The sequence below is a fragment of the Hyperolius riggenbachi genome, chromosome 3 (assembly GCF_040937935.1).
Source record: "Hyperolius riggenbachi isolate aHypRig1 chromosome 3, aHypRig1.pri, whole genome shotgun sequence".
In the NCBI taxonomy this organism is placed as follows: Eukaryota; Metazoa; Chordata; class Amphibia; order Anura; family Hyperoliidae; genus Hyperolius; species Hyperolius riggenbachi.
This window is the reverse complement of record NC_090648.1, coordinates 173,474,946-173,499,454: the sequence shown is the minus strand read 5'-3', so window position 1 is coordinate 173,499,454 and position 24,509 is coordinate 173,474,946. Positions and strand designations below refer to the sequence as shown.

General features: G+C 41.1%; 1 protein-coding gene across 1 annotated transcript in view; it reads right to left on the bottom strand.

Moving 5' to 3' along the window:
• Window positions 1-14,804, bottom strand: part of STRC (stereocilin) — a 58,869-nt gene extending 44,065 nt beyond the window's left edge. The window contains exons 1-5 of the mRNA XM_068273575.1: window positions 14,474-14,804; window positions 13,709-13,733; window positions 9,031-10,330; window positions 3,363-3,425; window positions 1,518-1,628 (exon numbers count right to left, since the gene is read on the bottom strand). Coding sequence (XP_068129676.1) covers window positions 1,518-1,628; window positions 3,363-3,425; window positions 9,031-10,330; window positions 13,709-13,733; window positions 14,474-14,804 — 1,830 coding nt within the window. The remainder of the gene's footprint in view (window positions 1-1,517; window positions 1,629-3,362; window positions 3,426-9,030; window positions 10,331-13,708; window positions 13,734-14,473) is intronic.
• Between the last annotated feature and the right edge of the window lie 9,705 nt (window positions 14,805-24,509).

Genomic DNA, 24,509 nt, shown 5'->3' with positions numbered 1-24,509 from the left:
CTCAACACCCTGTCTAATCTTATAACTCAGAGCCAACTTTCACTTTGAGGTTCTCAGGGTCCTGATGGTTCAAGTTCTCAATAGTTGAACTTATTGTTTATATGTCGGTTACGGTAATTTTCCTAACACGCTTAGGCCCATATGCAATTCATTTTTTCACCTGAGTTTTCTCCTGGGTGATATTTTTAAATTTGCCAATAACATGCATTTTAAGCCATGAGAAAGCAAGAAAATGCTAAAAATTATTTTGATAGTACTTTTTCATTTTCTTGTTCATACCTTTTTAGTTGAAAAGTGCTGGAAAGTTATTTTAATTTGAAGATGAAAAATTATATCCCAGGAGAAAACTCAGGTGAAAAAGTGAATTGCATATGGCCCCTGATCTTAGGTCCTGGACCTTATTATAGTTCACTACAATGTTTGTTCTGATGTGAAAGTTTGTGACATGCTTTCTTCTGTATCATCCCTACTTTATATAAATAAAGACTCTTTAAAAAAAATAAAAATAAGTTGGCAAAAAAAGTACTGCTAAAATTACAGCATTCTGAGTATTCTCTTGCTTGCAGGTGGGGTGGCTTAAAATGCTTTTTATTGATAACATGTGAAATATTACCTGAAAGAAAACTTAGGAGATAAAAAATGAAGTGGGCTCAAAAAGTTCAACATGTTTGAATTCCTTGATGTCCTTGAATTGGAAAATTGTAAAGGGGACCCCTATATGAGGTAACCTTCCTTTATTTATTGAAAGGCAAATCAATTTGTCCTATGGTGGCAATGAGAAAAGTTTCCTAGGTCAACCTCTACCTCCAGTGTAATTTAACATACAGCATAAGTCATCCAGTGACACTCCGACTACCAGTTCTCACTGCACAGGCTGTATGTCATCAAACTTGTAAATATACTCCATTTTACATTGTCATTCTTAAAGGGGCACTATGGCAAACAATTGTAAAATTTAAAATATGTGCAAACCTAAACAAATAAGAAGTACATTTTTTTCAGAGTAAAATGAGCCATAAATTACTTTTCTCCTATGCTGCTGTCACTTACACTTGGCAGTAGAAATCTGACAGAAGCGACAGGTTTTGAACTAGTCCATCTCTTCATAGGGGATACTCAGCATGGCTTTTATTCTTTATAAAGATATTCCCTAAAAAGGATTTAAACAATGATGCTGGCCAGCTTCCCTGCTCGCTACACAGTTTTTTGGCAGTTGGACAGAGCAACTGCCACTCACTAAGTGCTTTTGAAAATAAATCCCTGAGAATCCCCTATGAAGAAATGGACTAGTCCAAAACCTGTCACTTCTGTCAGATTTCTACTACCTACTGTAAGTAGGAGAAAAGTAATTTATGGCTCATTTTAATCTGGAAAAGATGTACTTCTTATTTGTATATGTTTGTACATATTTAAAATTTTACAGTTTTTCGCTGTAGTGCCCCTTTAATCATTAGCAGGTAGTGTACATATTACACAATAACTCATATCCTCTTTAACTCTTCTCCGGTGCTGCCAACCTGAATTCTGGGCCATGAGCGATGCATCAGTGAGAGGAATCTTTCCACTGCATCATTTTCTGCTGACATTAGGACCTTCTGGAACCCTTCTTTAGGCATCTGCAAGTATTCCTGTTATAAATGAGATGTACAATGTTGAACCCAGTCCAACAAAAAAATGGAGTGGTCTTGCAAAGACTATGCAGTGTGAGCACAGAAAATACAAAACATAATAGCATGATTTCAAGCTGATAGCGCTTTTTTACTTCTTTTATTTTGGGTATTCTTCCCACGGTGGCTTTCAGACTGTAGAAGGAAGGTGTGATTTCAATGAGCAGATCAGTCGGAGCTGCCCTACTGCTCTTCATGCATTACTGCTGCATTTCACACATGACATTAAGGGGGTGCACGGGGGTTCAGCTACTTTCTAGGAGCAGAGACTGAGACGCCTGCTGGATGCAAAAGGGGGAAAAATTATAAAATAAAATGATTTTGGCTCTTACTACTGGATAGTGCATTGGCACCACCACTTCCCTGGCTCTGAGGAGATCCCAACCTCAGGTTGACGGCTGAGCAGCAGTGGGTGCAGGGCACGTGAAGCATAGAAGCGTTGACCACGCACAATGGCCGTGAGGCCTCAGGGCGCACCCACCGCCACTCAACCGCCAACGTGCACCGGTATTTTAAGAATACACCTGCACTGTGATTTATCATTTGTCTATGCACGTAACGACTGCAAAATAAAAAGCAATGCCGACCTCTCTTCCTATTCTTGCAACTTGATGGACGTATGTCTTTTTTCAACCCAAATAACTATGTAACTATGTAACTTACAAACCTATTACAGCCAGAGCACACTGGGGCTATAATTCAGGTTTAAAGTGGATGCACACCACCCGCATGCCACCCAGAGTTCACACACAGCTCTTAATCCGCATTGTTTGGAGTCACTGTTGTTGTATATAAAAACTGTACTCTGTGTTTGTTCATTCATATCCTCTACTATTAGTGTGGAAAGCACTGTGGCATGAAAATGATAAGCCTCATAACAACGTTAAACAGTCTATTAACTCTTTCAGTAACCTTTCATAGAAAAAACGTTTCTCTCTCAAGGTTATCATAATGTGAAAATTCTCATAAAAAAACACAGCTTATCCACCAAAGTCTTTTATTCTCTTTGTTTTAAATGTTTGTAATTGTCTCCCATAGGGCTCGATTCACTAACTGTTTGCACAGCGGAGCTTTGCGCGTGATCGTCCGCTTGCTTCACACGGCTGATCGCGTGCAAAGCTCCGCTTATCACACAGAGTAATGTTTTACTGCGCAAAGCGCCATGCGTGGAAATCGTGTGATGACTGCTGTGCAAACAGTTATCACCCTTTAGTGAATCAAGCTCATTGTAATTAATAAAGGACTTTATATTTATATACTCATATCCTCCTGGTGCGATTTTTGGTTGTTCTTTCTAAAAACAGTAACTTAACCACTTAAGTCTATCTGGACAACTATAGTCATCCCGACTATAGTTGATAACAGGGGAAAATGGCTCTTGGCTATAAGAGTAAAATGGCCTGTAGTGGTTAAAAGGGTGTCCAGAATATTTTGTTATACAGAATGAGACATTTTAAAATGAATTCTCTCATATGCATAAATATATACATGTTTGAAAATAGGCATTAATGGATGCAGAATTAACACAAAACATTGCTCATATGTGCTTGCCTCTGCATCATGAGATAAATGTACTGCTTAAAACTTGAGTAAAAACAACCCCCAACGCTTTAACTGACATCATTCTGTGAAATAGCATGTCTAGAACATTATCTAAGCAGATTTCTATGAGATACAAAACACATGGAACTATACCTGTAGAAGAGCTTCCAAGCCAGTAGCATTTTCCTCCTTCTGAATGAGCTCCCAGAGTACGGGCTGTCAGATAGACATAGGTAGATGGGTACTTAGACATATGTTACATCTATACAGAGTTTTGCCGCATTTTCACGGGTTAGATTCATGACCTAAGAAATGCAAGCAAATATACCCCAAATAAATACACCCAGTTCACTATAATTAAATAAATATAGTGGGAGCATTATTCTGTAATAATTACTAATTATTAAACCTAATCTTCCCAAATTCTCTTATGCTTGGTACACACCATACAATTTACCGTCAGATAGATGAGTCAAATCGATTATTTCCGATTATTTTCCTGATCAATTTTCTGATAACTCCTACACAAAACCGATCAGAAAAGCAATCAGAAATCAGATCGGACCAGTCAGAAATAATGACTTTTTTTTTTTTACTTGTCCATCTGATGGGAAATTGCATGGTGTGTACAGGCATTAGTATTGTGTTTAATAAGGGAGGCAGGTATTGAATTATTGATTATTACATTCAGTTGTAGTTAATGTTAAAACTGTAGGGGTCTTTTTTTTAACTATATCTGATCTTCGTAATATATTACATTTACTGATCATGCCATTGCCGCTATGTGATTTGATTTTTCCTCGAACACTCACTGTCCCTGCAACTTTTTTTCAGTAACTGGGTTAAAGGGATTGTCCAGCAAAAAAAAAATGAGTTTCACTTACCTAGGGCTTCTACCAGCCCCATGCAGCCATCCTGTGCCCTCGTAGTCACTCACTGCTGCTCCAGTCCCCCTCCGCCAGATAGTTTTGTTTTTGCCGACCTAGGGGGTCGGCGGCCATATTGCATATGTTTTTACGCATTGCCGCTGGTACAGGAACATTAACACATACTGTAACGATTGTGGAATTCTCTCCGTGATCAGCGCACAAGACGTGCGCTGACACTGTAGAAATCCTCCACAAGCGTGTAATTTGAGGGAACCCAGCAAAAGGTGCAATGCACCTGTAGAGGGAAATTCCTGTCGGCAGAGGGAGCTGTGGAGTGCAGAGGAACAGCTCCTCTGCCCTGCCACACACGCCAGACAGGAATTGCACGAAGGGAAGAAACGCAGGGCAAGATAGCCTTGAAAGAGAGAGATCAAAGTGACAGAGTTTATGTGTGTCCACCAAACTAGTCGCCACTAGTCGCCACTGCGACGATGAACACACAACCATGAAGACAAAGGGCCTGATTCACAAAGCGGTGCAAAGTGTTTGCACGCCTGTGAAAAGCCCTTTATCACGCCTAAACTCAGTTTAGGCGTGATAAAATGAAACTCGCGCGAAATCCCGCACGCAAAGTTTTGCGTCGCACGGTGCAGTGCGCGCGATGCGCCCATTAAACCCTATGGGAGCTGCGCGCGAAATTGCGCGATTGCACGCGCAAAACTTTGCGCGCGGGACTTTGCGCGCGATAAAGAGCACAAAACGGTGCTAACTCAGTGGTGCAAAGCTTATCACGCCTAAAGTCTTTTAGGCATGATAACTGAGTTATCACCACTTTGTGAATCAGGCCCAAAGTGAGAAGGCAATCGCCAGAGATGGCGATTGCTAACAGCGACACCAGACCGAATAAGCACAGATGAGGAATGTATGTATGTCCACCAATCTAGCCGCCAACCTGCGACGGTGGACACACAACAGAAGAAACCAAGTGAGAACGCAATCGCAAAAGAAGCGATTGCGGAAGAGAATGAGCACAGGGACAGATTGTATGTGTGTGCACCAAACTAGTCGTCAACCCGCGACGGTGCATACACAACAGCAGATATGAAGTAGGAACGCAATCGCGAGAGAGGCGATTGCCAGAGGTGACCCAAGGCTACAGCAAGGCAGAGCACGAGAGTAGCAAAGGCACAGCAAATAATACAATGAGAAGATAAGGAAAATAACAAACGCTAACTAAACGCGAACACCGCACTCATTCGCAACAGTGCACGCGTTTAAGCGCGGTCTCCGCGTGTTAAGCACAACAGAGACAAGCACGCCTAACTAACCACCGACAGACAAACATGAAACAGAAGACGCGAGCGCTTGCTTAACAGTTACCTCACCGAGCCTCCAGCAAGCGTTCGTAGCAGACAAGACAGATGCACGAAAACAGGAATAAGTGAGAGATAGGATCCACAGCACTAGCGCATGAGGCTAGTGCGATCCAGGAAGACAGAACAGAAGGATCCACAGCACTAGCACAAGGCGAGTGCGATCCAAGCTAGACAGGCAGATGAGATAGCTGGTAGCAACTCCTGCTCCAGCTATACTCCAAGAACAAGGATCAGAACGATCTCCTGTCGACCACCGCAGGGACAGGACAATCGCAACAGACAAACAAAACAGATATGCAATCCTAACTGCACTAGGGAACCTGCCTAGTGCAGTCCCAGGAATTACTCTAAGCTAATCTTCAAACAATGAGCAAGGCTGACACTTCAGGAGTGTTACACAGGACTAACCCTTATGACCACACCAGGTCTGTGATATCACATAGTTTTTATAGAGCAAGCCTACAAAGGATGTGGCTAGGCAATCTGCATGACAAACGTATGCAAATTCCTCAGCAGCAAGCTGCAAAACTGACAAAAGGTCTCTCTTCCAGAGACCTGCAGAATGCAGACCTGAACAGTGGTCAAAAGGCTGCCTGCCTGCGCAGGCAGCCGAGCGGATCCTCACACATACGTTTTTACGCGTTACTGGTTCAACGTGTAAAAACATATGTGTTAATGTTCCTGCACCAGCGGGAATGCGTAAAAATGTATGCAATGCGGCCCACGGACCCTCGAGGTCAGCAAAAACAAAACTAGCTGGCGGACTGGGACCGGAGCAGTAGTGAGTGACGACGGGCGCACAGGATGGCTGCATGGGGCTGGTAGAAGCCCCAGGTAAGTGAAACTCTTTTTTTTTTTTTTTGCTGGACAATCCCTTTAAGTCAGTGGGAATGCAAATAAATTGCATACTAAATGTGGTCCCCAACAAATGAATAGGAAAATGCAAATGCAATCACACTATCAAAAATAAAAATTCACATGGAACTACAAGTAAAAATGCAGGTTAAAATTGCAATTGCATTGCAGTGCGTTTGCAATTGGTCACTAGTTACATGCTTCACGCGAGACTGGAAATCAAATCTAGAGACATGGCAAAACTGTGCTGATATGTGTAGTCAACTAAAATGTATCCAGACAAATGACATTTTTTGTCTCCTCTCATTTACAGCAAATCAAAACTTACTTTAGTTTCTTAGTAAAAAATGCATTGTAGTGATATGTCATAGAATGCAGTAAATTATTTAAGATTTCCACATTTGCAGTAGTTTTTCTAGTTTTAGCATTAGAAACACTTCCTGCAACTATATATTGCCTGCATCCTCTGCCTCTGTAAATTTCCCACCATGCATCTTTGTAGGAAATATCTTGTTGGCATCGCTGCACTAGTACTACTGTCCAGAAGCGGTCAATAAGATGGAAATAATTTTGACATGTATTCAATAATCTGAACCACTTAACGACCAGCTAACGCCGATAGGCGGCGGCTGGTCGTTTGTGGTTTTACATGGAAACGGCCGTTCCATGTCAGTTCACGGAGGGTGTCTCCATGAACTGCCTGCAAGCCTCCGATTGCGGCTCGCAGGCTAATTGTAAACACGCGGGGAAGAAATCGTAGGTGTTTACATCAATACGGCACTGCACGGAGCGGCAGCGATCAGACCCCCCCAGCAGGTCATCCCCCTAGTGGGGAAAAAAGGGGGGAAGTCTGATAGCCCTGCTATTTACACGATCTGTGCTGCGGGCTGGAGAGCCCACGCAGCACAGATCTACAAAACATAGCCCGGTCCTTAAGTGGTTACAAAATGCATGAAATCTGCATGTGAGATGCACAAGTAAACAATGTCCAGCAATAAAAAAAAGTGTTGGGGTTTCTTACATCTCCCTGCTCTACAAAAAACTGTTGTATTTGTCTCTGTCACTCTTGGAAAGAGTTCCCCACTTCCTGACTGGACAGGAAGTAAGGGAATACCTCAAATATGAGGATAAAAACCCAACAGAGGTTCAAGCCCTTACCACACTTGAAAACTTCAAACTACTCTTCAAACTACACTATATTTCCTAAAGTTGGGCATCATGAATTTTCATGAAGGGCTTAGTTTGTTCCGATCTCCCTGTCATCCATAAATGTAAGATAGTCTTAAATAATGTTTTCATTCAGCTTGAGCTCTGTACCTTTTTTCATCTTTCTTACATTTACTAATTCCCTTCATATAATTAGTACAATACTTTGCTTGCCCCCAAGGTGCTAGAAATGGTCACTGTTTGGGTTTGAGCATAGCAACCATTTGAAGTCTATCTTGTGTTTACAGAATGAGAAAAGGAAAGGAAACAACACAAAGCACCAGATAGCTAAGACATCACCACAGATCTCTAAACATCTCCAGTGGGGATATCATAAGAGATCAACCACACCCAGGGGTGTAACTACAGTGGAGCAACCCCTGAGACCGCAGGAGGGCACAGATCTGGGAGGCTTTTTAAAAAAATGGCCTGCAATTAAGTAGTTAAGACTTGCCGTCTTCACCTGGGTAGATGATCAGATCACTGTCAAGGTCCCTAAAAGGCTTGAGCATTAGTGGTTGTGTGGGTCTACAGCAAGAGACTTTTTTTTTATAAATCCGGGACATATGAGTTTATTTATTCATCTTCTTTAAATCTTCTCACTGCGGGCACCGGCATAAGACTGCAATAACGCAACTGCCATTTTACTAACCTTGCCACACTCACAACTATTTTTCATCCATAGCATACAGCAACAGACAGATTCTGAAATATCCGTTCCAGGTTTTCTGTGGCATTTATAATATCCCCACAGATCTCTGAAGTTCTTAGAAAATCAGAGCCAGGAGGGTTGATTTACTGAGATTGTAAACCTGGACTGGATATTTTAAAATAATATCTGCTATTAAGCAGAAAACATTTGGATCATATCAGAATATGTTGAATATTGCTAAGAGGTTTAAGTTTGTGTTAATGCATTTGCATAAATATGTCTATACTGCAAGAATATATCTTTAATAATTCCAGGATAACTTAAATGTATTAATTGTTCATTATTAAGTTCTTACTGCAACATTATGCAATTGACTGCAGTTACAAAGCTTTTGATTTCAGCATTAACTTCCTCATTATATTCTGATATGACGCAGGTGTAGATCAAAATTTCAAGACGTAATTTGCAAAAAAAAAAAATTAACTCCAGTCCAATTTTGGTGAATCATTTATGGTCTTCAGTGCGCTCCACTGTTCTTAAACCGTAGTAAATCAACCATAGGTAAAAATGATTGTTTCTCATTTGCTCCAGTTGTGTTGTAGGGAACATTTAAGCCTGATACACACATCCAATTTTTATAGGCCAATTTTAACATTTCCATGTAGAATGAGAGCTTACCTGCACAATCTGTTCATAATATTCGAAATCTTTTTGCCCTCATGCTGCATAGACGTGGTAAAATTGTCCATTCATTGGGCAGTGAAAATTGGATGTGTTTGGATGTGTTTTTTGCACATTTAAGGCTACGATCTCTGCAAACAGCAAATTTTATACAAATATCTGAATGCAAAACGGGAACTTACACTGAAACAGCTCAGGAGATCCTCCTTGTTAGAATCACTTCTCTCCTTTTCTAAATACGACTTTACAGCTTGCAGAATGCTCAGTGATGAATTGGTCTTATAAGAACTCCAGAATGAACTATTATCCAGAAGGCTAGAGAGGAGGATGGCTTCTCCCAGTCTATCCTTTGTTTCTTGACTTATCTGCTCTGAGTCTGAGAAAGTGAAGAGAAAATCCAGAAGCTTCAATAGATACTGGACATTGAGCGCCCAGCTGTAGGACTCGCTATCACATTGGGAGAGCTGAGACACCAGGCCTAGGATGTACGATACAGGGTTTCTACAGAGCTGGGACGGATCAAAGCTTAGGGAGAGGGGCAGAACATCTGCCAGCCTTTGGAGAAAACACTTCTCATTCATTGATACATTTTTCCAGCAGTAATTAACAATCCATGGATGATTGGGTTTCAATGAAAAATATAGAGATGCGTTTCGGCAAACAAGGTCCTTAAAATCCCTCATATTGAACCCTTTGCAGTCTTCAATCAATGTGGCATTTCGAAAAGCATTGCTGTCCCATTCTTTGTAATTGCAAGAGGGGTAGCTTGCATTCCGAAGAACTATCTTTGTCATCTGTCTTTGGCATAGTTTGAACACCCAAGTTCTAGTCTCCTCTGGCATACCAGATAAGGACTCATTGGTGCAAAGTTTTTCCACTGAGAGTGTTTTATTTTCAAACAGACATGTCTTTATGTTTTTGGGGTTCATGGACATTCCTTGCCAAATATCTGAGCACCTGATATTGTTCCGCAGTTCTCTGACTGCCTCAGAGCTGTTGTGGACATTAGCACACAGGTCCTTCATTAGTGATGGGTCTTGGCTGCTCCTGTGAAAGGATGCATTTTTGCACACAGTAGTATTAAATTCAAGTGGGAAATATTCTCTGCACACCCACACCCAAAACGAGTCCTCTTCCATGGAAGCAAGGTACCATGCCGCATCAGAACAGGCAGCCCGGAGGTCGTAACTTGTATCTACTGAGTAGCCAGTGTCATTGTAAAGATTGCAGTATAAAAACACTGTGAAATTGGAGACACCAGGTAAACCTGGGATAGTGTCATTGCATACGGCTTCCAGAACTTCAGTGTATGGTTGATGTTCTTCCCACAAGTCAGTCTGTGACCTCTTAGACATACGAGTTTTGATGTCTTCAGTTTTCCCAGCAGCTTTAGCACATGTTAAGACTGGGGGAGCTGATGGGAAACTTTTCGGTGTAAAACCAAGTGACTGGACATTCCATGATATGTTGTGTTTCATTCCCCTGTGCAAAAGAAAATAGTGATAGCAACTGTGACAGCCAAATGTGATAACAATGTACAAAACTGTTTTATAATTGTAAAGCAATATAAATGGATCTTTCCATTTCCACTATGAAATCAGCAGTTGCATCACATATCATTGAGAATGTCCATGGTAGTTTCTTCTATAATTACCTAGTAGTTACATAATTATCTACATTGAAAAAAGACATGTGCCCATCAAGTTTAATCCCTCAAACTACCTCTCTGACCTTATCAAGGTATCATCTTCCCACAATCAGCAGTGATAATTGTGGATGCCCTTCAAAGTTAAAATAGCATCCAAATTACTTCCCTAGCGATAGTACTGTGTGTGTAGTCAACCATTGGCCCCTATCCAATTAAGTTTTCTCCCAAGATATAGTTTTTAATCTATCTAAAAAATAGCTTTTCAGCATTGAACAATTGAAAAAAGTATTAAAACGTAGGTAATAAATTATCAAACTTATTTTGAGATATTTCTTGTGTGTTGGGAGTTTTAAAGGTATGTTATTGGTAAGGTTTGAAAATAACTCATTGGAGAAAACGTAAGTGAAAAGTAAATAAGGTAACACAAACACAGACACAGAACATTTATATCGCGCTTTTCTCCTGGCGGACTCAAAGCGCCAGAGCTGCAGCCATTAGGACGCGCTCTATAGGTAGTAGCAGTGTTAGGGAGTCTTGCCCAAGGTCTCCTACTGAATAGGTGCTGGGTTACTGAACAGGCAGAGCCGAGATTCAAACCCAGGTCTCCTGTGTCAGGGGCAGAGCCCTTAACCATTACACTATCCAGCCACCACTTACACTATCCAGCCACCACAAGGTATGGGCCATTGTCTACTAAATGCTTGTTTCCTCTGAAACCCCCTAATAAACTTAACTCTTCAAAGGGAACCCAAGGTGAGAGGGATATGGAGGATGACATGTTTATTTCCATTTAAATAATGCAAATTGCCTAGCTGTCCTGCTCGTCCTCTGCCTCAAATAGTGTTAGCCATAGACCCTGAACAAGCATGAAGATCATGTTTATGACACATCTGATAAGATTAGCTGCAGGATTGTTTCAGGTGTGAGATTTAGACCATACTGACCAAAACAGATCAGCAGGACTGCCAGGCAACTGGAATTGTTTAAAAGGAAATACATATGGCAGCTTCTAAAGGTCTCAGTCACACCTCAGGTTCCTTTTAATACAGATATAGGCAAGCCTTTGTAGACATGTAATGGCTAATAACTTAGTGTTAGGGAAAAAAATTTGATCCCCCGAGAAAACTAAATAAAAAAATGAGTATTTAGTGAAAACATTCATGTCTGCATGTCAATGTGATTTTTAGTTCCAGAAATGTAAATGCGTAAATCAATATGTAAATAGCTCCTTTACCTGCAATCTTAGCCTTGGCCTTCGTCCTCCTAATCCTTTTTGTTGGTCATTTAATGTGATCAATGGCTTAAAGAGACTCCGTAACAAAAATTGCAACCTGTTTTTTATCATCCTACAAGTTCCAAAAGCTATTCTAATGTGTTCTGGCTAACTGCAGCACTTAATACTATCACTGTCTCTGTAATAAATCAATGTATCTTTCCCCTGTCAGACTTGTCGGCCTGTGTCTGGAAGGCTGCCAAGTTCTTCAGTGTTGTGGTTCTGCTATGAACTCACGCTTCCAGGCCCCTCTCTGCACACTGCCTGTGTGTTATTTAGATTAGAGCAGCTTCTCTCTTATATTATCTTTTACTAGCTGGATAAATCCTCCTCTGAGCTGGCTGGGCTTTCACATACTGAGGAATTACAAACAAGGGCAAAGCTGTTTGCAGGAAGAAAAAAGCGGCCTGAAACTTCAGTGCATGGGGGAAAGAAACACACAAATGATCTCTTGAGATTCAAAAGGAAGGGTGTATACAGCCTGCTTGTGTATGGATGTATTTTCTATGTGTGGACATACTGTACATCAACCTACTTCCTGTTTTGGTGGCCATTTTGTTTGTTTACAAACAAACTTTTAAAACGGTTTTTAACCACTTTTAATGCGGCGGGGAGCGGCGAAATTGTGACAGAGGGTAATAGGAGATGTCCCCTAACGCACTGGTATGTTTACTTTTGAGCGATTTTAACAATACAGATTCTCTTTAAAGGACCACTATTGCGAAAAATTTTAGCATTTAAAATACATGTAAACGCATACAAATACGAAGTGTATTTCTTTTAGTGTAAAATGAGCTATAAATGACTTTTCTCTTATATTTCTGTCACCTGAAGTACTTAGTAGAAATCTAATGGAACTGACAGGTTTTCGACTAGTCCATCTCTTTGTTGGGGATTCTCAGCATTACCTTAATTGTTTACAAAAGCAATCCCTGGCAATAATCTATACAAAGATTCTGGTGACTCCCCTACCTGTTTGCGCACTGTTCTGGAAGTTGGACTGAGCAAGTGCCGTTCACTAAGTGATTTTGAGGAAGAGATGGGCTATTCCAAAACCTGTCAGTTCTGTCAAATTTCTATTACCTACTTTAAGTGCCAGCAACATAAGAGATAAGAAATGTATAGAACATTTTACTCTGGAAGAAATGTGCTTTTTATTTATGTGTTTTCATGTATTTTAAATGATAAATTGTTTTGCGATAGTGGTCCTTTAATTGATGAATAGGGAAGCTGAAGAAGCTCAACCCCCTTTGCCTTCACTTTCACTTGACTGCATTCCCTGATTGGTTTAATTAGTATCTATGAAACTATACATTAATCTTACATACAGCTTTTGGTACAGGTAGCATCTGATTTGATTATATATATTGTTCATCAAATGCCCAGTTTCCATTGCCAGATTTGCTTAAAGGAGTCATCAAGCAACTCCTGACAGCTGCTATGTCCCTCGCCGCAGCTCCGCTGACCCCTGATCCCCAACGGTGCACAGGCCGTCCTCCAGGCGTCCTCTACTGCGCCTGTATGAGCGCCGCTGTCAATCACCTCCGCGTGGTGTGGAACGTACTGTGCAGGCACAGTAGTTCTGCACCTGCGCAATACATTCCGGACCACATGGAGGTGATTAATAGTGGTGCAGACGCAGCAGAGGACAACCTAGAGGTCATCCTGCGCACTGTCGGGGAACGGGGCCAGCGGAGCTGCGGCAAGGGCCAGTGGAAGCCCCGCTTGGTAAATAGAACTATGGGTAGCATATGGTAAAACTGCCACTGCTTTTCCTGTAATGCTTGTTGTTGTTAATAAGTATGTAAAGTTCACAGTCCTAATGTAGTGTATGTACTAGTACAGGAGTACAGCAACATATAATATACAGTAAATAATATACTAAGAAAGTTTAAACACACACACACAAAAACTCAGGGCAAGGTTTAATAATACTCACCATAAAAGAAGTTGCTGCAGGTTACCTGTAAAATGGAAGCAAATATATCTTTTACTAATTGAGTACACTAGTGTGCATAAATGTAACTAGAAATTAGTGAAATGATCTTCACAAATGTCAGAGATCAGCTCAAATTCCTTTATCATCAATTAAGGATGGGATTGTTGCTAAAAATTATTTACAAGAAAAAAATATATGCAGTAAAATCTCATTTACATTTCTTACAGACAAAACAAGTTGGTTATAAAGTGGCATTGCCTGCTGTTTTCTGATAATCACTGCAGCCAGTGACTGTGGCCACATGTGACATTGTGGAATGTGCAATACTGCCAGTAGTATTTTTACCAGGTGCCACCGTTTTAACCTGTTTTGCCACTGTCTATCATGAGTGAGTTTAAATAGACATTTAGAAGGTACCTTCTATACTTCTTTCAGTAGTAACACTGTGATAACGGTAAATATTTTCTGTGCAGAATCCATCTATTCTAATCTCTTTGGATCTCTTAGTAAAGCATTATGTTTCCCTAGTAACTGTTCTATTTAATTAAAATGGCATGAATAGAATAGTTGGTTAGAGAAAGTGTTTGGTACACCTTAATAATTTTGATATTCATAAATTTGAAGTACATACATTTTAGGAAATTCTGAATAACAAATTATATTCTTATTAAATGCCAAATCCAATGAACCTCTATGGAGATCATTAGCACTGCTGTCTGGCCAGTTTCAATTTTTATACATGAGTTACATACAATAAAAACCTACCTACTGTGCACTTTCCATTCTGATCAGAATGAGGTACTCCTATCACTGTTGACACCCTATTCATCAATGTCCCTGTCATGCGGGAAACTTTTCTGTTCAAGTTGTCATAAACAGACCTCTCCATTCTTTTCATAAGATTGTAGTGAAGATCTTCAAGTACTTTCCACACAAGATCTTCTGGGAACCCATCTGAGTCAGTAATTTCAGTGCCACTGTCCTTCTCCCTCGAACGGTACAGTATTTCCAAGACATTTTGTACTTCCTCCTGTGCGGATGCAGCATTAAATCTAGTGGAGTTAATATGTTTGTCTTTTAAAGTCTCTGGGAGCATACTAAAAGGCCTATATTTCCCATGTGGTGCCACAGAAATTCCTGATTGTACATTGACTATAGGCCTCCACTTATTTTTTTCCAAGGGTAATAGCAATTTCAGAATCTGAACAGGATGAAAGCCACAATTAGTATTACCCGTTAAGGAACATAAGACTCCCTGAAGAGTTGATCCAGTGTGTGTTAAGGTTCCACTGAGAAAAGCCTGAAACAGTGAGTCCATCAAACCACTCAGCATCTCCCAGTTCTGTCCTAACAGCTGAAGAGCAGTTTGACTGTTGCTGATGGACTTGAAAATACTCTGTAAGAAGTGGAGGAGGGTGGCCCAATTTTGACTTCCTCTGAGAGAGACAAGAAAGTTTTGCAGCTTTAGGAGTGGAAGAGTGGGAGCACTCTCTGCTGGAACTTGCAGAAACTGCTGAAGCAAGGTGTCCCAGCTATCATCTTCCTGCTCTCTGGAGTCTTGGTTCTGCAGATATGTTGAGATGTTATAGAGGAATTCAGAAAGACGATTTTTCTTTGCTTTGTTTTTCTGAATACCAAGGAATGATGATGGAGTCCTTTCTGGTGTGCTCCAGTATGAATCAAAGTTAACTGCCAATTTATCCAGTAATATTTGTATGTCATCTGTATGAAATTGTGACTTTATACTAGATATTACCGAAAGGGGGTGTTCAAGTTTAGACTTCCACTGTGAAAGTATCTCTTCAAAGTTTCTTTGCTTTTTTTCTTGGTGTTTACCTAAATCAGTCAAAATAATAAATATCGGCATTTATGCAGGAGCAGTTTAAATTAGACAACATATTAAAATTGCATCAGTAAGGAAGATGTGGTGGGTTTTGGGATCACTTGAATGTGAAACACATTAAAACAATAAACTATGATTACTAAATAATAATAATAATTATCATGTAAATCAGTGCGTTTCCTTTAAGTATTAAGTCCATTTAATTTCTTGCTTGCTGAAACGTACTTGCGTTCAGTGATAAAATGAATTTCAAATTATCATTAAAAAATAATACTTTTCTTCTGTTTGTGCCCCCCTCTTGACACACACACTTCAATGCAAAGGCTAAGAGCTTGTATAGAGAGCTTTGACCCCTTATGAGTATAAAAAACGTGCATGCTCACATTCCCCAGCATACCCTTTAGAACAGAAGCAGGTAAATCTGAAATTATATATAGTTATCTTGTAGCTGGACTTTATTTCATGAGTTAAGTTTATTTTTGTTGCTTGAAGATGGTCTGAAAAAGGGCCATCCTCTGAGCTCTTGCCACCAACACAGTATTTATAGGCTTAGCTGAATAAAGGCCGCTACATACCTTGGCTGAGTATATTAAAAAAAAATGAAGAGCTGGTAGCAGCCTGTAAAATAAGTTAGAAGAGGAACTGTAACCCAGGACTGAACTTCTTCCAAATCAGTAGCTTGTATGCCTTTTCCCATTAGAAATCTTTACCTTTTCTCGAATAGATCATTAGAGGGGTCTGTATGGCTAACATTGTGGTGTTTCCTGTCTGTGAGCCTTGTTGCATTGTGGGAAATAACAGTTGTTTCCAACTGCTGAGCAACCAGTATCTCCCTCTGTGCATATGTATAATCTCTAAAAAACAACCTCTTAGCCGATTGCATTGTTAGGAGGCGTGGCTATAGATAATAACAGTTGGTGCTGTCTGTTTTTTTTTCATGTCTGCCAGAAGTAAAGATGATTATGTGCAGGCTGATTGCGAATAAAAGAATATGAACAAATTACATGGCGAATATCATTCATTTCTTGATCTCCCTTCTACTACTTAATTTCTCACTTTGCAATGTATTGATTTATTTTACGCTTTTCATTATATTTCATCTTTAAAGAGCAAGGGGCTCCTTCACACCCCTTTCAAGATAGATAGAAGACTGTATTCAACACAGGGAGAACACAGGGAGAACAGTAGGAGTAAAAGATTTTTATTTAGCACAGGCAACGCGTTTCGCGGGTCTGAGCCCGCTTCATCAGGCCAATAAAATGTGCCTACAATAGTAAAAGAGCTCCTCAATATAACAATATAACCCGCGAAACGCGTTGCCTGTGCTAAATAAAAATCTTTTGTGATATACAAGGATTTCGTCATTGAGGTAAGCCACCTCATACTTTCATTTTTAAGCTGTTTTTAGACGCTTTTATTCAACTAGGGCGCCTCTTTTACTCCTACTGTGCTTAGTTTACCCCCACACGCAGTGTCTGAGGAGTGGCGACAGACCACGTGTGGTTTTTACCACAGTGGATGACTGTCCCTATTTTTTCCAAGGAGAGCGACCACATCCAGGTCCCGGCTGGGACTACCCCGAGTGGAGTCGGGTTTATGGTCTCCACCTGCTTCATATGGTCGGTTGCCCTCTGCAACCCCCCTTTGTGAGTAGTAATTTTTCAATTACATTATCCATTTTTTAATCGACATATTGCACTATTGGGCTCCCGTTTTTGTCTCCTATAATTTTTTCTCCACAGGGTGCCGAGACACCCCCACTGCATTACATAACACAGGGAGAAGTTGGGACACTTTGCTTCAACAATACAGATCTATACTACAATCAAGCATGCTAAAAAGACTGTGTTCAAGAGAAGAAACCCAGGGTCTACACTATTAACCACTTGCCGACCGCACGCTTATACCGTGTGTCGGCAAAGTGGCAGCTGCAGGACCAGCGACGCAGTACTGCGTCGCCAGCTGCAGGCTGATTAATCAGGAAGCAGCCGCTCGTGCGAGCGGCTGCTTCCTGTCAATTCACGGCGGGGGGCTCCGTGAATAGCCTGCGGGCCGCCGATGGCGGCTCGCAGGCTAAATGTAAACACAAGCAGAAATAATCCGCTTTGTTTAAATTGTACGGCGCTGCTGTGCAGCAGCGCCGTAAGGCAGATCGGTGATCCCCGGCCAATCAGCGGCCGGGGATCGCCGCCATGTGACAGGGGACGTCCTGTCACTGGCTGCACAGGACAGATAGCGTCCTGTGCAGCCCCGATCACCGGGGATGAGCAGGTAGGAGAGGGTGGGGGGAATTTCGCCGCGGAGGGGGGCTTTGAGGTGCCCCCCCCCCCCCCCCCGCAACAAGCCTGCCCACCAGAGCGATCAGACCCCCCCTGCACACCATCCCCATAGGGGGGAAAAAAGGGGGCGATCTGATCGCTCTGCATGAAACCTGATCTGTGCTGGGGGCTGCAGAGCCCACCCAGCACAGATCACAAAAAATAACGCTGGTCCTTAAGGGGGGGTAAAGGGTGGGTCCTCAAGTGGTTAAATACTACACTGACATGTGTACACGCAGTTCAGATGAGTTTGAACTGATATGTGTGTACACTCAACTTCAGTATGTTTGAACTGTCAACGACTGCAGGCAGAGTGTGAGACAAAACTGTTGATTCTTCCAGGTGGCACAAATCAACAGTCTGCATGGGGTTTATTGCAAACCTATATTGAAACAAAAAAATAAAAATTAAAAATGGATACTTACCTTAGTAGAGGGACTATCCAGAGGCTTTCCATGTCCTCCATGACCCCTCCAATAAAGAAAACCCTGGGACCCTTTGAACACATCCGACAGGAGCTTTTCTTCATATGTTCATGTAGTCACGCTCCCCTCCCTGGCCACACCTGTGCAGGAAAAGCTGTTCTCGCACACGTGCAATATGGCTGTGCTTGTACACGGAGGGGGGCATGGCAGCAAGCAAGAAGAGATTTCGCCCAACAGCAGTGGGGTCATGGAGGATATGGAAAGCCTCTGGAGACAAATTAACCCTTCTAGCTGATGCCTACAAGGCTAATAACCAAAACTGTGAAGATCTGATTAAGCAAGGGGGAGGATGAAAAAAGGCAGGACTGGAGGTATTGAGCAGGCCCCTAAATGCGTACGAGTGGAATCGGCGCAGGAGACTTGGGAGCAGAATACAGCCTGTATGGCTTATCCTGCTCCTACACAAATTCCCATTGATTTTAAATATTATTCTCCCTCCAGGCCCCCATGGATGGTGGGGAATGAAATAATTCAGCAGGGTAAATGTAGAAAACGGAACAGGCACTACAGCAATTTAGCAGCAGCTGGCAGACAGCATTGTTAGCAAGCACTCATGGTGGAAGTTCAGAGGCAGCAGATAGGGTAATTGTATGCCAGAGAAAGCGTGCTCAAGCCAGGGAGTATACAACATCAATCATGCAGATAGGAGAAAGCAGGCTGGCACTTGCAAAGTTCAAAGCATAAAAACAGCTTTATTTCATCTGGCTGTTAGGTTTTAAATCGTATGAAGCATATATCACATATATGAGATTGCCTACCCTTCTGTTGATGGCTGCGGGTCAGTGTGGGGGCAGTGGGGTCGCTTAACGACTGTTTCGCTCCTTGAGCGTCTTCAGAGGCTACTGCGCAATGAAATAATTCGGCTTCCAGTATTTGCTGGAGGCCGAATTATAGTGTTTTACAACTAACTTCAGCTCCGTCTTCTGACAGCGCTAACGTTACTCTCTGCTGCGCCCAAGTCTCCTGCGCTGGAATGGCAGTGTTCACCCTAAATAACCTGTAACCCCCTTTGTTTTTGACTTTTCAGTGATGGCAGGAAGAATCCATAGCATGGTTTTCAAAAACTGGTCAGTTTTGAAAGCGTGCCCTAATTTGGGGCCAATGTTGGGAGAAAGACCCCTAATTACTTTCTGTAGAGCCCCCATAATTGGGGACTGGCAGATGAAAAGTGAGTATAGGGAGAAGAGAATACTTAACTAGTTGACTTGTAACCGACCAAGAGAAAACTTTTTGCTGTCATAATTGCAACTTCTGTGCCCAATTTGTGCCGGGCAAGAGGGTACGGCTCAGAGGCCTGACTTGGCGATTAAAGACTGCATGTCAAAATTTGCATTTTATGCAATACGTTGCCCATGTGGGAGATTCTATATCGGCAAAACCAAAAGACAGCCATTTGCAGGAACATATATATATATATATATATATATATATATATATATATATATATATATATATATAGGTCTATTCAATCTGGAAAGGATGCTGGCAGACTGATTGCCAATGTTAAAAAGTCCACAGTGATAACCCCGATGTCTTGCGCTTTATGGGTAAAGGTTGTCAGGACAGCACATAGAGGTGGCAATAGGGATCTTCCAAGTGGATGCGTGCAGACGTTTGGGTCTTAATGAACACATCGAACTTGTGGTTTTTTTCTTGATAAGCAATGATCCCTGTGGGTAACCAGAGGCTTGAAGGGGTTGTTGTTTCATGGGTGTTGGTGGATCGTGTGTAGAATTTTTCTGTAGATTTTTTTTCCACGGTATGCCTAGCATATAGGGTCTTTTGTGGTGCCTGCTTTGTGTTGGTCGACCGCGGGACAGATACATTTAAACTATGGCGAAACATTTTAAAATTGAAAATATGTGTAAACATATACATATAAAAAGTACATTTTTCCAGAGTAAAATGAGCCATAAATTACTTTTCTCCTATGTTGCTGTCACTTACAGTAGGTTGTAGAAATCTGAGAGAAGCGACAGGTTTTGGACTAGTCCATCTCTTCATAGGGGATTCTCAGGGATTTATTTATTTTCAAAAGCACTTAGTGAATGGCAGTTGCTCTGTCCAACTGCCAAAAAACTGTGTAGCGAGCACGGAGGCTGGCCAGCATCATTGTTTAAACCCTTTTTAGGAGATATCTTTATAAAGAATAAAAGCCTTGCTTAGAATCCCCTATGAACAAATAGACTAGTCCAAAACCTGTCGCTTCTGTCAGATTTCTACTACCTTCTGTAAGTGACAGCAACATAGGAGAAAAGTAATTTATGGTTTATTTTAATCTGGAAAAAAACATACTTCTTATTTGTTTATGTTTGCACATATTTTAAATTTCTAAAATTGTAATAAGGAAGAAAAATGAAAATACAGCAAATGTTTCGCTAACAGGTACAAGCACTGGTAATTTGAACATTAGACCAACATTTTATTTACATATGGTAGCATTGTCCATAGGCTATGTCAAGATGTGACAGAATTGGTAAACAAAGTTATACAAATATTATACAAATATTGTGACCCTAAAGCATTACTATGGGAGATAAGCTGCTAAGGTTGGAATTATCCTTTACCCTGGATAGTCCAGCACATGGCTGAGGCCAATTAATTACATTTGACCAGGCAATGGATACAGAGAATGCACTCTATAAAGGCAGTTAGTAAACATTGCCACATTTTTGCTGTCAAAGTGCCTACAAGCCATTGATTATGATAAAATATTAACCTTCTTCAAATCTTGGAATCCATGGCTAACCTATCTTAACAACCCCAGTCTAAGACATTTGACTATATTCTCTTAGTCTGATATAGCCCATATATCGACATTGGCTTAAACCAAACCTGAAATGAAAATAAACATATGAGGTGATTTATTTTATGTGTTTTACTAAAGGTAAATATAAATAGAACTGCATCTCATATTTTATGTTCAGTTTAAGGAGGTAATTTTAAGACTGGATTCTAAACAGCAACCTTGACAAATTTGCCTTGAGGATGGTTCACACTGCAAGAGTCTTTTCTAAGCGATGTGATTTTACAATCTCTTGCTTATGCAATGCTATGTGTGTGTGTTGCGATTTTATAAAAATCACCGGTAGAATTGCATTAGCAAGAACTTTTCAAAATCACTACAGCTTACACCCTCTTTTAGTGTGAATCAGCCCGTACAGAGCTGAAAAACAAACAGAAGTAATGATCCTTTGAACCTTATCAGAAGCATATTCTCTTACTTGTATTTACTTTTAAGGAAATGGACTGCATTCAGCAAGCAGTTGGACAAGCAACACTTGCTGTACTGGAAAACAGAAAGGAACTTTAGACAATTTGTTAGTAGGACTAGTACAATTTGTACCTATGTTTATCTAATCATGTCATATGTCACTTCAGGTGTGCTTATATTACTCAACTCACTATTAGGATTGTGTCTTGAATTGTTAATATACAGACAGGTTACTGGTTAGGTAAAAGTTATAGTATATTTCTGCCCATGATGTGATTGTTTATTTCTTACTTTCTCTTTTTAGTTCTTTCCTAAGATCAGGACTAAATGTTTATCTCAGAACATTATTTTGCATCTTAACTCAGAGCTACAATTGTTGCTATAATTAGATGTCGCCATGGAGAAATATAAGGATGCTGGTAACCTGCTTTTAAACCAATAAAACTTGTTTGAAACTAAATAACTTAACAACAATGCCCTAAAGGCCCACCAACAGTTCATGTTTTGTGGAAATCCACAGAAGCAAGTAATCAATGAGCCCTGCTGAGCCACTAATTAACCCACCTGTGAAAATGAGTGGTTTCCTTATGCACTGTTGGTTGGGCATTGCTTGAGGACATACATAATACTCCAGGTGGCTAGACACCATGGGATTTTCTGGCTATTGAGTACTTCATATAACAGAGTCCAGGTGTAGCATTCTTCAGCAATGGCAAGAAAAAATATATTTTGACTTAAACTATTAATTTAGTTTGGCAATGCACATTTCATGCATGTATTGAGTCAATATATTTCACTGGTTGGTTTTAATTAGAAATAAAACGAAACATTCTATCACAACATGATCTATTTTGATTTACCTTGGCTTACAATTGGAACCAACATCAGCATCATCCATAAAAGCAGTTTTTGTCTTCCCATATCCGTATTGTGTGGGCTAATGGTCCTCTCATACAAGAAACATGACAACTCTTCCTGTGTAACCTAAGGAGTCACATCTGTGGTTATTTCTTGCTTAGCACGAGCACAGCAGCCTCCTCCCTGTCATCCGTACATCGGGAAATAGGATCTGTAACATGACATGAAGGATCTGTCACTTGAGCATCACAGCAGCTTTCCTCACCTGAGCAGTTTCTGGAGTTACAACCATTATTTACACTCATTCCTCACGTTACACTTTCCATTGACTAGACACATGAAAGGGAAGCCATGAAAAGCATCAACTTCTCACAGTTAACATGTCATAGTTTGAGTAATATGGATTGTTATAATTAAAATCCAATAGATTTTTCTGCTCAGAAGATACAATCACTAGAATGACATGTTCCCCAGGGAGGTAAACATTACATTTCACAGTTGTCAATGTTTGAATTATTTGTCTGGCTACATTTTACTCAAAATTTGTGTCATTCTCACATGTCATCATTTTGGGTTGTTAAAGAGACACTGAAGCAAAAAAAAAATAAATTATGATATAATTAATTGGTTCTGTAGTACGGACGATTACGAGAACATTAGTAGCAAAGAAAACATTCTTATATTTTTATTTTCAGTTGTATTGTGTTTTTTATAACATTGCATCATTCTCTAATATTTGCAGTTTACAAACTACTCAGCATTCTAAATGATTTTACAGAGCAGGTCAAGTGAACTTTTGAATGCTTCTCTGTAGAGAAAGTGAAAATACAGTCACAGACAGTTGAGATAATAAGCTTCAGAAGACAGAGCTCTCTGTGACTTTGAAAGTCGTGGAGCTCAATGGTTCTTTTATGTAGATAACAAATGGAGTTTCTTAACTCTTCCTGTACTGGAAACAACATTAGACTTGTGTCTCTGCTCCTAATGTTTTATTTCTTAGCTGCACTACACATAAATTCATATATCATAATTTTTTTTTTGCTTCAGTGTCTCTTTAAGCTAGCCCCAGACATAAGAGTACAGGCATGATCTGATCACATTAGGGTTCCAGTGTAAACTGAAGTGAAAATAAACTGATGAGATAACACATTTTTAAATAGGACTTTCCTAAATCCCATAGCCTTATTTTGAATGTAATGGTTACAAACAGGGCTGCTCAAATCCAAATCCGGGAGATACCCATACCCGGATAGTTGCTATCCGGATATCTCCCAGTAAACCTGTGCTGGGTGGGTGGGGGGTCAAGCTTACCTGTCTGATGTCTTCTTCGTCCGTCCCTGGTGCCTCCCACGATGCAGTCCACGCGCATCCGGTGACTACAAACACTTCCTCCTTCAACCCGGAAGGAGGAAGTGTTTGTAGTCACGTGACCGCAGCGTGAAACGCATCGTGGGAGGCACCAGGGACGGACGAAGAAGACGTCAGACAGGTAAGCTTGACCCCCCGCCCACCCCGCACAGGTTTACTGGGAGATATCTGGATAGCAACTATCCGGGTATTAGTGTTGGGCGAACAGTGTTCGCCACTGTTCGGGTTCTGCAGAACATCACCCTGTTCGGGTGATGTTCGAGTTCGGCCGAACACCTGACGGTGCTCGGCCAAACCGTTCGGCCATATGGCCGAACTAAGAGCGCATGGCCGAACGTTCCCCGAACGTTCGGCTAGCGCTGTGATTGGCCGAACGGGTCACGTGGTTCGGACCCGAACGCGCTCTGATTGGCCGAACTGTCACGTGGTTCGGGTAAATAAATACCCGAACCACGTCATATCTCCGCCATTTGTCTGTGGGTTTAGCTTTGGGTAGGCAGGCAGGGTAGTTCGCGCTCCAGCCACGCTAGCCAGGGTCCCCCCCAGTCATTGTGTGTCGCTGCTGGGAACAGTAGTACACCGCTCGTTCAGCCACACTATATAGCATTCTGTGTACTGTTCTGTGTCTGCTGGGAACAGTAGTACACCGCTCGTTCAGCCACACTATATAGCATTCTGTGTACTGTTCTGTGTCTGCTGGGAACAGTAGTACACC